Genomic DNA, 17541 nt, shown 5'->3' on the forward strand with positions numbered 1-17541 from the left:
CCCTGCTCCAGGAAATGAGCTAACTGTAAAGAGGGAAGGTCCCTTAGCAGACCCCATCCACGTGCCAAAGATATCTCACCATTGAGGAATGTAAGGGTCAGTGTGCGTCATCAAGAACCAACTCATGCTGTTGCCAAAGTCTGTCCTCCACAAGTGTATAAAAAGTGTGTGCTTTTGTTACTCAGGGTTGCCTCTGTCCCGATTACAGGGTCACCCCAGTACGCTGGATCATTAAATCTCTTGCTTGATTGCATCACTCTCGGTCTCCGTGTTTTCATGAGTGGGACCTCCCGGATGCAGGACTGATCAGGTCCTACAACTCAAGCTAGGATAACTGGGGAAGAAGGAACCTCAGGTGAGAAACTGTGCCACAGACTTGCCTACAGGCCAATTCGATGGAGACATTTTCTAGATTAATGATCGATGGGGGAGGATCCAGCTCACTGTGGGTGGGGCCAACAATGAGAAGCCAGCCTTGGAAAGTATAAACAGGCAAAGCCAGTGATGTGGAGCACGCCTGTCAGCGGCACTTCGCCATGACTTCTCCCTCAGTTCCTGCATCCAAGCTTTCTTTGGGATAGACGGCTACCTGGATGTATAAAATGAAGTAAACCCTTTTCCTCCACAAGTTGCTTTATCATAGTGTTTACCACAGCAAAAGAAAGCATCAGGACACAGCCTTAAACTTACTCTCTCGTGTTTTTGCAATAGGAATCTTTTTATATATGTAACCAATTTAAAAAATTCAAAAAAAAAGACTCACTAATTCAGACAAGTTCCATAAAATGCACATTTTATTTTGTATCATGAAAAAATACCCACATTTAAATAAAGTGTGAAAAAAAAGTTAATCCTCCCTGATGAAATACAGTTTATTGTGCTAAAACCCAGGATTCTTTTGGGTTACAAACTTCCACCTGCCAATTCGCTTTTGGAGACAACTATTTCTTTAGAACAAACTTCCAATAAACTGAAACCTGTGACAAACTTCCCAACTGCAACAGAATTTTGATCACAAGTTTTTGAAAATTGACCCTGAAGTCTCCAATTTTAGATGTTTACACATAAGTTCTCAGCAGTTGAGTGATAAGTTTATAGTACATACAAAATTTCTATATTACACACTGCCATGTCTTGACTTAAGTAGAAAAACATGATCAGCCTAGTGTGAACCAAATTTCGAAAGCTATAGACAAGTGCTGCTTAGCATATCGGTATTAAAAATATCTCCCATGAAGTCTTGACCTATTTCCTTAGTCAATGCAGAAACCAAATATTCCCAGTGAATTAACCTTAGGAAGCATTTTTAATATCCACAAATATGGTTACAGTAGCAGAAACATTTGAGAACTTGGGAAAAAAATCCCTGTAGCAACATCAGTCAGGAGTAAACTGTAGGGTACAAAATGGTATCACACAGAGTCAGTAGACCATAGAGTTAAAAGAGATAGAGGGTTCTCGTTACATCATAGATATGCATTTCAATAGCATTGTTGAAGTACCAAGCGTTTCCTGAAGTCACTGTTGTCTGAATAAACAACAGAAAACAACTGCTAACTGTAACTGAAATTTTACCACAACATGTAGGGTTAAGAGTAAAATGACTGTAACCTAGTATCCAATTTACCCTAACCCGTTCACTAGGGAGGGACATTATGCATTTTGACAGTGGGGGTTTGAGTTGGTTTCTTAGGTGAAGTGTGTGTTTTCTCTTCTTTCTAACTGTGAGTAGCTTTTGCATGGAAGGCAGCTGCTCAGAGAGGATGCCAGTGAGTCCATTATGAAAAGTGAGGCAACTTAATGTCATAATGTCCCTGACGGAGATGCTGGGATTCACAGCATGAAACATTCCCTCAAGGGTCAAAAAAGCAGTCCTTACCATTAAGTTTTCTGAAATGAAATTCATTAAATAATTGATTCCAAATAAAGTACATGTAGGTTTTATCTAACAGTACACACTTGTGACATATAATAAAAGACTCGGTCCCATCAAACTTCGACCCGGAACTATCAAAGAATCATCATTCTAATTTGCATAGTTAGCTGACTAGCTCATCTCCCTACTTGATCAATTGTGCTATTTTTCAGGAATATTTTCATCAATTTGTTTGGGAAAGACTGGGACCAACTCAGATCTTTATGCAACTTTTGACAATGATCAGTTTCCTTTGCTCGGTGAAACATCTCACTATGGAAAGAGGTGGCTCAATATCACATTTCGAAGACGATTTAGCTGATAAGAATGATATGCTGTTTGACAAAGTCTCGCTTGCATCACTCATTAAGTGTAAATACTCAGTCTGGTTTATTCCGGCATTATTATTTTTTTTTTTGCCTCGTCTATGCTGGTTTTTTTTATCACCCAGTGATTCTTGCATAAACTCCAGTCCTCTGGAAACCATCCTCTAATCAAGATGCAAGCCAAGTGAGGACCTGGACTTGTGGGATGAAGCCAAATTCAAAAACTTGAACATAGGTACAAAAAGCATCCCCTCGTGTTAAAAGCCCCAAATAATTGACACGTTCCCAAAGTAGTTCATAACGTCTCATTAGAATAAAAATCATGGTTTGTGACAATGTAATTTCGAAATTAGCCAAACAAAAACTGTTAGAAGATATCACACAAGGAGGAGTCAGCCAAGAGGCAAGTACCTTCCTTCCCTCACACCCCGTAGCTTTTTGGCAGTGTTCTTTGACTAAATGCCACAATTAGCACAGGTTAACAGTAAGCACTAGCACCTCATTCACATGAAAATGTCAAGGTTGAAAGGGACCTAACCAGAAAGAGCCCCAGCGCTCCTCCCAGTGACAACACAGAAAGCCTTGTGCTATTCACCTTGTCCTCAGCTTCCTGTCCCTCCTTCACTGGGTAGTTTGGACTGAGTCTCCCAGACTGCAAGGTAATGGTGTCCTGTGTTTTGCTTCTTCAAGACACTTCTTTCAAACATCCCAAAAGATAGAAAAAAAAAAGAGTCAAGCACATTTTAAACATTAACTCTTTCCATTAGAGAAAAGTATTTACTGGCTTTAAAGCAAATTTTAAATAGCAATAGCTCTTTTGGAAGATGCATTTTAATAGTGGGTTGGCAACCAATAAAAAGACTTAAGAACCCAATTTAAAACCCAATAAGCACCCCTCCCCCATGAAAAAAATCCACTTAAATCCCACTATTAAAAATAAAAGTAAACTCAAAAAAAATCTTGAACATGTATTGCTTTCTTTAACTTTAATTTACGTCTTAGGTGAAAATTCATCCTGAAGATTATTGAATATGAATGCCTGTGGTATGTTTCGTTTGCCTCTTACTTAGGACCACACTTCCCAGTTTACCCCCGTTGTTGCTTGTCCACTGTTGGGAGAAGTGAGTGGAAGTTTACTTGTTTGCCATTTTCTCTGGTCATGTGAAAAACAAGCATTGACATTCCAGGGTATATTATTAAAATTATTTTGCTTTGGGGAACTGTTGAGTGAACATGTCCTGGAAAATTTGAAATTCTTGATGGAAGAGCTTGTCCTCATGTCCCCAGGAAGATGGTTTTCTCTCTAAAGTCCAACAGCCTGTGTTAAAGTCTCCATTTTACTGATTTATTGGTTATTAATTGGCTACCACAATCCTATTTAAATTCCTTAATTTACTCCTTCATAGGAGTGCTGCAGAATTAACTATGATTATTTAAATACATTTCTGAGCACAGTGAGTGTTCAATAACTACGAGCCTGATTAACATTCACTTACTTCCATAAGAGGGGAGAAGCACACAGATTTGACTTATCTCTCCTAGCCTGCCCCATTTCTAGTTCATTGTCCAAATCCTTACCCACACAAAGCATGAAAATAAACAAGCCTTGTATGAAAAGCAAGAGACAGAAAATTGTAAGTTACAGTACAGACGAGTATCTCAGGACATCGGACATGTGGTCAGTATCTAAAAAATTCTGATTCACGTACCTCTTCCCTATTCAACATGACTCAAAATTTTAATGAGAATCCAAAACAAGCCACGCCTTCCACTGCCATGTACAGTAGTACAGAATAACCAATTCTCTCTTCACCCCAAATTCCACACATACCCCCAAACTTCGTTACTGAGTTTAATTGATTTTTAAATACTCTAAAGAGAATTTAAAATTCTTAGCTGACTTATTCAGGGAGAGGCTTCTGTATTTGTGTGAGTGTGTGTGTGTGTGTGTGTGTGTGTGTGTGTGTGTGTGTGTGTGTGTGTGTGTGCATTTGCCTTTCTCAGTGTTTCTAAGCTACATAAGACAAAGTGACAGTGTGAGGGAACTCCATCTTTTTTCAGCACCTTTGTTTACTACCCTTCTCAGATAGCTGAGAAACATCCAAGAAACAGGAAATTCTTTGAAAATTGAAGCTATTAATCATAATTTACATGGGCACCGCTTAACACACTGATGCATTGAATACAATTAGGTATCATTAATCAATTAACTGATTTGTTATTTAAAAATTTAAAATTCAGAGAAAGGTTTTATTTTAATATTAAACATCAATTGACCGAGCATCTAAGTGTCTCATTCTAGAAATATTCTTAAGGAGGAAAAGGAGATCAAAGAATCTATAAATGTGGAGAAAGTTAATTTGATGTTTTAGCATGGGATAGGGGGATTAACGGTAACTAAAAAAAAATCTTCTAGTTGCTATTAAACTTATAAATGATAAATCTCTCAAAAATGAGTGAAATTTGGGAAGTATACTTTACTGGAGGTCTACATTTTACAATAGAGAGATATGGGAATCAAGGACATGTAGCTCGTTGAGGAAGGGTGACTGGAACATCATTGTTAAAACTGCATTTTCCACAATTTATTCATGAGGACTTGAAGCAGCTCATAGATGAATTCTTTTGCCTAGGAAAAGCAACAAATACTAAAGAAGAATCTAGGCCGGACAGAGGCAACTGACTTTATTTCTTGCCCAATTCCTAGAGTTGGGCTAAGTTTAATAATTTATATTATCTAAATTTTCAAAAACCCCTTAATATTTGAAATGCATATAACATTCTGTCCTCTTACTTTTCCAGAGGATGTGACAGTCAGAAAAATACATTACAACTACAGAAAAAGGGTAGTAATTTTTTCCTTCTGCTCAAATGATCTTGTTGCTGTGTGTGACTTTCTTTCTTTCTTTTTTCTTTTTTTTTTTTTTTTTTGCAGTTGGTAGCAAATCTAGTCTTAATCATCTCACAGAGAAGGCTGGGTCTATGTTTACTGACAAAGATATGTAAACCTGAGTGTATTGTTGCACAGTAGCAGAGAAAGGAGCATGGTTTTAAGTGTGTATACACTCACTGGAGTTGACTAGAATGTACCTATTGGCATTGCCAATGACCACGATAAACATCTACAAGCATCTGAACAGCAGCATCCAGTGTGCATCTGTTTGTGTGTTTGTATGTCCGTGGCTATGGAAATCCCAATCTGAACTCTCACATAAGCCTGCGGCCTGGCATTACTAACTGCTTTAGTACCCGAATCTACATCTTCGTCCTGACTGTGGAATCCTGATGAGTGTTTGCTTTTGCTTTATTTTTCTGGTCCAGAAAAAAAAGAATATTTTCTATAATGTTAAAGCAATCATCATCAACTCTAAAATGTAATGGCTGACTTGTCATAATCATAATTTTTTTTAATGAAAGCTGATCTAGCATTCAGGCTGTAAGCAAAAGTTTCCACTCAGAGCAAATTGAAAATATTTATTTGCATGTAAAGCAGCTGTTAATTGTAATGCCAAGGGCCTAATACAGATATATATATATATAATTGCTTAGCAAATAAATAGAGGGTTATAGTAGGTAGTAAAAGGTCAGAGTGAATAATGGACCATCAGTTAGCCCCTTTGACTCTAAGTCTTAAACTTTTAAAACATTTAAAGCTAATCATTTTTTTTGATGCCTGCACTTTCAAAATATTCCTAGTAAATCTTAGTTGGAAACACCTTTTCAAATTGTTCTTTGCTGAGAATCCTAGCAAAATCCAGTGAGAGATCTAAATGCGAGTGTTCTTTATGGTGTAAAAACAATGTTCCCTTTGTGTTTGCTGCTCTGTTTATTTTCCTGCCTCAAATCATCCCAGCAAATATAACAATAAGACTTTCTGTGGGGCCCTGAGGACAAAGGCTTCTTTGCAGAATAAGAAAACATTAATGGAATGAACCTTATCTGCAGAATCAAATGTTTATATAGCCTACACTGCTTCCTTGAAGGATCAACAATAACTGCTCCATCAATTTCTCAATCAAATCACCTCCACCAAGGACATATAACATGGGCAGGGTTTTAGCGCCTTTCAAGCAGCTAATGTGGTTTACTTTGCGTTGACCTAAAAGCCGTGTGATGTAAGATAGGTAGTTTAGGTCTTTGTTTTAGCACTTGTTGTTTGGATAACAGAAACACACGAAAGACAGCTGACTGCCCAAACTCTGCTAGACTGACAGAGCTGGAATCCGCAACAGCACCCAGTACTCTTCTAAGGATGCGCGACATCCAAGCATGCGTACTTCTCTCTCTTTTTCCAACAGAATCCCAAGGGCAATACTCATGTCTACAGAAGACGCCAAAGCACAGCATTCATCTAAGAAGACACTCATTTTGATGGTATCTGTGTGTGGTGGCTCCAGGCATTTTCTCATGATCTACATGAAACTTTAGGGGAAAATAAAGAGACTCAGAGAAAATAGCCTAAGATAGACCATTATATGAGGTAACAAAATTCACCAATGACAATTACTGAACAAAATGAAGCCATGAGTTTGAAGGATATCAAGGAGGGGATATGGATGGGTTTGGAGGAAGGAAAGAGGAGGAGATAATTTATAATCTTTCAAAAATGTAAAAAGAACAATTTCACAAGGACCAGCTGCTACACAATCCCAGTCACTCCTTTGAAGACTAACTTAAAAAAACAGGTTTTACTTTTTCCAAAAGAATTCTAAAAGTTTTTCAGGTCTCACAGGGAAACAGTATTTCTTTAAATTCTGTAATACTTGTATTTGGATTCTTATCGAGTTAATTTTCAAAATGATACCTCAGTTTGCTGTGTTAAATAATATTTCCATTAAAGTACTGCATAGTATCGCATAGACATTTGTTCTAGACGCCATTTAAAACCTCACATTCCTGTATTCTCTGTCCTGTGACCTATGTTGTAGGAAATTTTCTTTTGGGGGGGGGTCTTAATATTTACTGCTTTTATAGTCTTGTACACAATGAGAGGTGTAACCAGGATTGTAATAAAAAGTTTCCTTTAAACAATAAAGTTTGGGTGTGAATTCAACCACTAATCCTGAACTACTTTAAGGTCATTCATGTAAAAGGGAGACATTGGGAGCTTTGATGTCATTTTCTAACTTTGGGGGTTTATGTTCGCCTTTTATTGTAAGTTCTTCTGTCTACTACAACACATTTGGTGTAACGTGATCCAGACTCAAGTGAGCTAACCTTCCTGCTTTGATCGAAAGATCACAATTCTGTTCGCATTTGACTCTCTTTGACCCTCTTATCGTGTTCCAACCACCCCTCCAGAATACAGCGTCTGATCTTAAATATCCATACTATTATACGAGAATTAAAGATGTGTAGGTCGCTTTTCAAAATGTTTGCATTTCAAATATAGATCCATTCAGTGTTATTGATTTATTGTTCAGAAGTATAATAGTAAAAACAATATTCTGGATGCACCCAGAGCACCAGTACATGAATAAAACATGCAGTCGTCTGGTCCCCCGAAGAGCCTGCCCTGTCTGTGTGTCAGTCGAGGCCACACAGAATGTGATTGCATCATTATCACGTGTGTGCAAGCAAGTATTCACCCTTCATTAAAATCTGACTAAATTCTACTGTGAAGAATTGGAAACCTAAGACTATTTACAATGTCGGCTGAACATGTGCAGAGGGCGTTCAGCACCACACCGCGTCATGCACGCAGAGGACAGGGGTCGGGAAAGAGTGCTGTGGGAACCGCACCAAAAAGTAAACAATTGGTACATTGGCTTCCTATTGAGGGCCTTGGTGCAGTTCAAAATCATTATGCTTCTTCCCCACCTGTGGGAACGTGTTCAGAGAGAAATCTCATTATGGCTAATGTCATAGGATGTTAGCTAAAACTCCGTCTGGGTCATTGTCACATCCTGGTAAAGGTTCGCAAACCTAATAGGATAGGGCACAAGTTACACTTCAAACCAGCTGCTGTTTCCGTGACCCTCTTACAGCTTTAGACCAACTGTTAGTTTTGAATATAACTAAAGTCAGAACAGTGATTTCTGCATTCACGCTTTGTTATCATTCAGCTTTACAGGTATTTGCTATACTCGACTCTGACAAATAAGAAACCCAATACATCTCAGAAGCCGAGGTCAACGTATCTTCCATAATACAAAAGCTCAAACAAACGAGCCTTCAAACCTCAATTCTAAGGTAACTCTGTAATTATTCCATCTCCCCTTGCCTGCGCTAGGTATCTTAGCAGAGCAAGGAGATGCACGACCCTGGAAATGTCTACGTTTAATAAAGAAAGGATAGCAACTGTAACCCACAGTGCCCAATACATAGCCCAGGAGTCCTAGAAAAAGGGGGACCCGTGAAGAACTTGAAAAGCAGTACTGTTTTGTACTTTTCCAGACTGATTGTGGTAACTCTTCTTTCTATAATTTTCGAGTGACTAGGATATAGAAAAGCACATAAAATTGCATATGAAAGAGCAAAAATATTTTCTTTGATTTTTGTCACCATCCACATTTGTCTCGCTGTGTATATATGCATACATAATGCATATATATATACATATATATATCTCAGTAGTTTACCAGTATACAAGTGATTGACATACATTTTCAGGGCAATGCAAATGCTACCTTCTTATTCTCAATATGAAATTTTATGCCTTCACCACCTGAAAACCACACCCCCGGAAGAACTCCAGGAAACATGCTAGAATCCTAAGAGAATGCTTCCACAGGTTCTCAAAAGGGGTATGCATTTCGTTCTGAGTGTTTGTCACCCAAGGGCCTAAATATAGGCAATGCAGCATTCGCAACTTCTCTTTTGGTTGATAATAGGCACTTTCTCAGAAGAGGAATGATTACCCGAAAGACTATGACATTTAGCCTCATAAGCCTTTTGTAAGTGGATCTGCCTGAGCCATAGTGGTCTATTGTATTCGCTTACAGAAGGCCAGACTGCAACTGTGTGCAAAAGAGCTCAAGGAAACTGTACCCAAAATAAAGTCATAGAAAAGCAGTTATCTAAATAAAGCAACTTTAACACTCCCTTCTAGGTTGGTAATTTGTAAGTTAACCTCACTGCGTGTGTTAGCTCTAGAAGCAATAAAACTCAAGTCATCATTTCTGTACCCATATTCCATTCTTTCTAAGTCACAAATGTGCAGTTAAAACACGTCTAATTGCTTATGTTCTTTTAGAAAATTATGTATCAATAACAGTTAAAATCTTGATATGTTTCTTTTCTAAGAGCCTTTTCAACATCCCCCTTCAAACGAGCTTTGGAAATACAAAGGTAGAACATTCATCGCCTTTGGACAATCGACATATCTAACAAATTGTTAAGAGGCCCTTATACCCTGTGCAGTGCTTCTATAATAATGTACACTATATTAACAATTGAATATTTATGGTGTTGATCAAGTCAGCTCCCAAGATGACAGTTGTTCTCCAAGACGGAGGGAGCAGGGAATTCTTTACATAAGAGCTAATGATTACTATCTAATACAACGCTAAAAAGGAGAGGTATCACTGAGTGGAAATGCAGCTCATGCACAAACCCCATAGCAATAAGTTCTCGGTGTCTGACAGTGGCATCAGATGTAGGCAACGGAATAGTCATTTCAATGGAGCAAACATTGCCTGTAGGGGAAAGGAACCTAACACTAAGTTACAGAAAAGTACCCTATGGCATGAGGCTGGAAAGTGGTCTGACAGCTTCAGAAGCTGGCCCCCTCCCTTGACATTAATCTATAATTTGAACAGAATAGTGAAGAAATGACAGCTCGATAGTCTCAGCCTGAGATCAAGTTTGTCGTGGCAACATTGGCAGGTTGGACCCTGATTCTTCAAAGATTACATTGCCTTAGTTAACAAAATTCATACCCTTTTTTTTATTACAGAATAGAGAGTATAAATAAATGTAAAGTGTGCATGCAGTCAACTGCATAATGTACAAGCAATATCTATGTTTTGAATAATTGTCTTTGGCAGGCCAGAATCCAGCTGGACATGCAGTATGTACATATCAAAATCCATATTGTGTTCATCATAATGAAAGCAAGTGAAAATATATATGTATATACTATATATACACACTTATGTATATAGATGTATATACTGTTTTAAATATATTAACAAATATATATGTATATATATGTATATATATTAAAAGTTGATTTCATCTTTGTCAGATTCAGGTGACTCAGGCCTTGAGACACTAAAAATATCCTGACATGGTATTTGGGGAGGTACTTGGAGTGGAATTTGGGGTTTTGGAGAAGATGTCTGGGGTACACTTTTCTCTGAGAGTAGTTTTAAAATCTCTGCCACCTGCTTTTCCAGGGCAGTCATTCTGCAGCTCAGCAGCTGGATGTCCTCTTTGAGTTCATGTTTTACCTCCTGCAGTGTGGTTTGTAAGGCCTGCTCGGGGATGGGGTAGAAGGGATGCTTGGCATCAGCCTGGCTGGGACTGTGTTCTAGAGGACTTCGGGCCTCACCAGCTTTATCCAAACGAAGGTCACTTTTTGTAATCCCACTGTCACAAGAATCCGTTTTCCTTAAGGGGTTCTTGGTCACACTGTTCTCTGAGTCACTGCCCTTGGGGTCCTCTGACAACAGCCCCATGGACTCAGCTTTGGTGACATTATTCCACTCTTCCTTTTTCTCCTCGTGAGCCCCCATGTTGTTCTTCAGTCTCAGCCACCCCTTCCCATTTCCGTTTTTCATTCTGATGGGGCTGTTGACCTTGAGACATTTGGGCTCAGCACCACCATTGGGCTTCAGTTCCATGGCATCACGGTTGTTCTGCTTAAGAGTCTCGCTGGTTTTCACATAGGCCAGCGATGTCTGGATGGGGGTAATCTGTGACACAGTGACCACACTGGTACCTGTGATGGAGGCTCCATTCTGCAAAGGGCGGCTCTCTACCTGAAGCTGGCTCCTCTCAGGGTCGCTCTGCGCTGAGCCCTGGTTCCTCAGCTCCTTCTGCTGTTTGAACTTCTGGAAGAGCTTCCTTACTGGGTGGTCCACGGGGATGCTCAGAGTCACCTCATTCTTCTGTCGAAGCCGCTCCTCCTCCTCCTTTTTCACATCACTAATTTTACGGAAGATGATCTGGAGAATGGGAGAGACGAAGAAGCCATGGTTACAGAAGCAGACAGCTCTATGATCACGTGACACACCTGTGCTTTGCTTCACAACAAAGACAACAGCACATGCTTCCCACCCCTTTCCCAAGGGAAAATTTATTCAGATGCCACATAATCAACCAATATACCCAAAATCTAACACAGGGACACTAACTATTCTCTTACACACCAGAAGGGAAAGGTGGTTGATACAACAGTAAGTATATAAATACTTCATGACTCTATTAAGAACATATTACACACACACACACACACACACACACACACACACACACATATATATATACATACATATACATACATATAAATTGGTATATGTGCATTTGTGTATATACAAATATATATTCCTTACATTTCCTTGGAATATATCATCATTTTGATATGGTTTCTCCTTTTCTAAATATGTTTCAAACCCATTTGTAATATTATCCTCTGTTAATGGGTAGGATAGCAGGAGTTCCAGGCTTCATGAGTACCGAAAAGGTATGAAATTCTCCAGGGAGATAAGCAGGTTGCACAGCAAGGATTTGGGTGGACAGTGTATACCTTGCTTGTATATAAGAAGAATCTGTGAGGGAAAGTTTCTAAGAAACCACTGACAGATCAGCACAGATCCCTAAAGTTACTGTTGACCAGACCACCTCAGATCACCCAAATTTCCATCTCTAAAATGTTCCAAACATACAAATTTTGCTCATATGACACTTTTATTTTTTGGGGGCAGGGGACCGAACCCAGGACCTTGCGCTTCCTAGGCAAGCACTCTACCACTGAGCCAAATCCCCAACCCCTTCATATGACACTTTTGTTTGACACAGAATTCTAAATCTTAAGACTATGGATATTTTAGATCTGAAATTCAATATATAGTATGTCTGATGTTGGGGTGGACATACCTCTCAGTAAATAAGTGTGCTGTTGAAATCTCCTGAAAATTGGGAAGAAATTGTGCTGACACAATTTCAAAGGTAATAAAAATTATTGGCTATATGAGATATTATGAACTATATTTTCAGTTAGCGATTAACTCTGTGAGTTTGTTTTTCTCAGATTCTTGAAAGACAAACATAACTACAGGCAGAATCTGTGAGGAAGGACCTGGAGAGCTGACTCAGTGGTAAGCCTCTTCCAGAGGTCCTGAGTTCAATTCCCAGCAACAATGTGGTGGCTCGCAACCATCCGTACTGGGATCTGATGCCCTCTTCTGGTGTGTCCGAAGACAGCAACAGTGTACCCATATACATAGAAAATAGACACAATAAATAAAAGAAGATAAAAATTTAAAAATCTGTGAGGAAAATTAAGGAGATTTTCATCATCTTCAGCAATTTCCGAGTCAAACAATTTTACTACCCATATAAAAGTATTTCTTTCATCCTCCCCATGATGCTTTTTAGAGTAAAAATACATGCGAAGCATATAGTTCCAACCCAGAATAGACCCTCAAAATATGTTGGTTCTCTCTCCCTGAACTCAAAATACCTCCAATTGTAGACATTTTTTGAAAACTTTCAAAGGTTCAGCAACATCCAGGAGTAACATACAGCCACAGATTTTTATATCATAGAGAAATATTAATGATGACCACCGTTAGCTGAAAAGTCCAAAGTCAAGCAAGCAGGAGTCCTCCTATGCCAGAGGGAGCACATTTGCTAAATTTAGATCGATGCACTCGAGTCAGTCTACCAAGTGGTGATAATTGATATCTTGCAATAAATAAATATTATAAATTCAATGACTACACAGAAAGTCTACCATATGTTTTCCTGTCTGGTGGCACATGACTCTGGGTCTTTTCAACAGATATAACACTAATCTCCAATTCTGCCATCAGAGCTGCAGCAGTTTAATTAGAAATCTTCCCAAGGTTTGACATAGTTCTGATCCTTCCTGAGGAAACAGAGCAAGCACTAAGCCTTCAGGGCATTAACGCCCATCGGGAACAGACAGATGCCAATAAGGAAAACTGAGATACTGTTTTCTTCTGCTTGTGCTGGTCCCCTGGGCTGACAGAAGGAGCCCAGTATAAATGACTCACCAGTGCCCGTCCAACTCACCCCAAGTCACTGTTTGAAATAGGTAATTACTCAGCCTGGAGCAGACGGAGCCTGGCTAGGACGCTTGACATTGGGAGAAAGGAAATTCATTTCAAATCTCAGTGCGGAAAGCAGGTGATCAGCACACAGGAAAGTCATACGTGACATGGCACAACCACACAGTGTGTGGTGTGACGAGCTCACAGTTACCTGAATAGAGCATGTTGAGGCATATCTGTATTGACGTGACAGTTTAGTTTGACATAGAATCTTGCATTTTCCTTGCTCCACTTGGTGTCCCACTTGATGTGCAATAGATCAGAGTCTTGCCACCCCTGAAACATCTCCATGTACCTCTCAGCTTATAAAGTCCACACTGAAAGGTTTGATATCTCTGATGATTGACAGCCATGGACATCTGAACTTAGGGACTTGTTTTAAGATTTCCAATATAATAGCTAACAATTTTATACAATTATTGTTACGAAGTTCAGGATGTGGATAGCATAGGATTGCAATATACCTATGAACTCAATAAAAAAAGGTCTTTTATAGCGTTGTAGACCAACATCTGCCCACAGTCGCCCCCGACACGAACGGACGAAGGTATTCCGATTGCTAATATTAAATTGAGAACAAAAGTTCCAGATACCAAAATACCCAGCACAAAGGTGGTCCTGGAAGAATGCCAGACCTCTGCGGGGCATCGGGAGGCAAATGAAGCAGAATTAGATTAGCAAATTTGGAAAGAAGAACAGGAGTTTGGGATGTTGGATGGCAGAATCCTACACTGCACACTGCAGCTGCTCCTTTATCTTCCCTACCACAGGGGGAGGGACAGAGACTGTGCACAGACTGAGTTTCCCTTGTTTGGGGAAACCTGAACATCAACACTGGCCCTGACTTTTCACCTGGACTTGAAGGAGCAACAGGAGCTACTTCCCCTCCTGAGGCAAAAATGTATGTTTGGGGAAAAAGAAAGGAATAGCATATCTTCTTTGGAGGTTGAAGGTTTAACCCTTCACTCCCCATCCCTTACTTCTGTTGTTAGGCTACATGAGATTGGGTAGGATGGACATGGACTCAAGACTTGTGATTCAGCCCCTCAGAAGCCAGACATTGAGAAAGCAGTGCATGCTGGAAGAAGAGCTATGTCTGTGGAACAACCACTACCAGGGATTTTCAGATCCTTAAATAAGCCCCGTATGGAGAAAACCAGCAAGCAGCTATGGCCCAAAGTAGTGAGTGCAAGCCTCCCAGACTTCAGAGAGGAGCCTGACGTACTGAAATATCCCAGGCCCCCCTCGTCCCTTAGCACCTCCCAGTCTTGAGCCCAGTGAAAGCAGGCTGGGAAGAGAGGGTTATGATTCCACACCCAAAGTATACAATTTAAACTAAAATCTTGATACTAACAACAGCATTTTGAATTGATCGACTGCCATGTGAATCATATAGGGCTGGAAACCAAATTCAGATCCCCTGAAAAAGCACTTTGTGTGCTAAAATCCCGAGTCATCTCTAGTCACTTAAAAACTAAATTTATTTCAAAAACACAACAACCTCATATACTAGGAAAATACATTTGAGATAGGGCTGTATTTAAAATAATAGGATTTTTTCATTATTTTCTATACTCTAAATGATTAGTTGATGATATCTAGCTTTTCCATTTTAATTTTTGTTTTGAAATGTTGTACATGAGTCCTGTGTTTCTATCATTCTACCCGACTGCAACTGCTCCTGGGTTCACACCTGACTCTCTTTTTCTTTGTTATTGTTACACATACACACTAACACACATTTTATATATATATATATATATATATATATATATATATATATATATATATATGATGTAGTATATGTACATATATGTATTATGGGTATATATGTGTGTGTACATGTATATGTGTATATATGTATATATACACACATATCCTGCTGAGTCTGTTTAGTGTTGCTCATATATATATATATATATATATATATGCTTAGTATTGGCTTCTTGAGATAGGATACCTATAAGGGGGACTTTTCCTGGCAAATGCTGAAATCTTTTCATAGCAGCCTATAGTTCTGCACCTGGGTGTGGGGCCTTGTGAGAGTTCAGATAAGTGTAGCTCTTTTTCCTCATCAAAGAAGCTTGGTTTTGAAAGATACAGAAACCAATATATCAATCCACAGTGGTTAAAAAGCATTTAAAAAAAACTGACATTTGGGTGACCAACAGCATTCAATATATCCACAACATAATCCCTACACCAAGGTTCAAAGAACAGTGCAGAGGACCAAGATAGATGGTGCCAGCAACATAGTCTCTTCCAGACATGGCGGAAAAACTGCACCTATGAAGTCTGTGTATTTAACTTTGATAACTATATCTACGACTGAGTCCTCATTGAATCGGATACTGTGTCATCATTAACATCTGGCCCTTTGTGTTAACCAAGTAATGCCATTTAGAGTCAATCCAAAATTGATCCACAAACCTATTTTCAAGGTTTTTTATTCAAGATTCTTATTCTGAGTCATTGTATGGATATAACAATATCTATGATGAGCTCAATTCTTAGCTTAGGACAATACTCAGTTTTCTTCCTGAAAGGTAAGAGAAGGCAGGCAGGGGAGTTTAAAGCTGTCCATAAAAGGAATAAATGAGTTTATGTTTGCAGGGTCTAAAAGCTCACCTACTGGGTTCTACCCTAAGTAGACTTCTTGTCTCAACGCAAAGAAAATTCTTGTTTGCTTTGTTTTATGCCAGAAATAATGTGTTATCTGAGAAATAATAAGATAAAACATCAGGGTTGCCTAACTAGGTAATTCAGAGTATTTAAAAAACGCTACCTATAACTAACGTTCCCTCTAAGTTCTCCTAGTTTTGAAGCTAACTTTAGGAGCCTACATTTCTATAGTAATTACTCTACACAAGCGTTGCCGAATTCTCTAATTAACTCTACTGAATGCCCCATTTAATGGAACTATTTATCCTGACATTTCTATCATGGCCAGAATGAAATGTTTTAAGTAAATAAGCACAATGGAAAGACCGATAAATTTTATTTAGTAAAATCTATAAGTACGGTGTGTATTGTTTGGATAAAATCATTCTATTTTGTAGCCCCAGAGAAAACCTGCAAACAATAAGATTTCTTCAAACGCTTTTGAATTTTTCATGAGTATGTATTCACAGAAAGGAAACAGTATCATAATAATTTGACAAACTGTATAGATTAATTTTACATAAGTATTACATTGAAATAATGCTGTTTATTCCAGAAAACCAGCATTAAAATGGCCCACAAACAGATCATTATTTTTCATCATTTGAAAAATAAAAAAACCTATGATTATCAACATAGTATTAAGATAAATCAGTTTTTAAAAGTCCGTTCATATTAATAACCTTTTACTTGATGTACTCTAGGGCCATCTTTTGTCAAACAGTAAATCAAATTTTTACTAAACAACACAAAATCAAGGATACAATTATAAACAGAAACTCTGGCACAGGCCACACTTCTTGCCACACATTATCAGTACCATGTGTAATAGTCTGCACTGTATCAGCAGGAAGGTTTATTCCCTTTAAGCTTTTCTCCTCCATGCTTCCTTGTGTTTTACAGAACCTGCTGGAAGGTTTAATTTATTTAAATGATAAAAGCTTCTTAAACTTAACAGGGACCACGGCCAAGTGAGCTTTCCATTTCCAAAGTAGGACATTTGATCATAAAAGTGATATCAAAATTGAATAATTTGAATGTGTACTGAACTTTGAAATCCAATAGAGGCAAGGGAGAGGAATCATTTGTTTAATGACATGGGCTTAGCATTATGTAATTTGCAGAGAGATAGAGGTGTTTTCTCTCAAATGTCCCGTCCGTCACTTTCCAGATCTGTGAGTCCAAAAGAACTGACTGGGAATTTACAGTTTGATGCAGTCCAGCAGTTGTTAACCCTGGTCCAGCTGACTCTCCTGGGACCCAGCTGCTTCGACTGTTTGGTTCATACCACTTTCTGTAGTTTTAGTCTCATTCTAATTCTAGCTGTCCCAAAACATGTCAACCTGAGCAGATACAAAGGAATATTTATTAAACATTATCCTGTGTGAATCAGAGGCTC

At 38.7% G+C, this 17541-nt stretch overlaps 1 protein-coding gene across 2 annotated transcripts in view; it reads right to left on the reverse strand.

Annotated features, from left to right (window-relative positions):
* Positions 1–776: 776 nt before the first annotated feature.
* Kcnh5 (potassium voltage-gated channel subfamily H member 5) overlaps positions 777–17541 on the reverse strand; it is a 292910-nt gene continuing 276145 nt past the window's right edge. Inside the window, exon 6 of one of the 2 annotated variants that reach the window (XM_039111744.2) lies at positions 777–11351. In XM_039111744.2, coding sequence (XP_038967672.1) covers positions 10404–11351 — 948 coding nt within the window. In that variant the 3' untranslated portion in view covers positions 777–10403. 2 annotated transcript variants of the gene reach the window in all.

This window comes from Rattus norvegicus, chromosome 6 (assembly GCF_036323735.1).
Source record: "Rattus norvegicus strain BN/NHsdMcwi chromosome 6, GRCr8, whole genome shotgun sequence".
Taxonomy (NCBI): domain Eukaryota; kingdom Metazoa; phylum Chordata; class Mammalia; order Rodentia; family Muridae; genus Rattus; species Rattus norvegicus.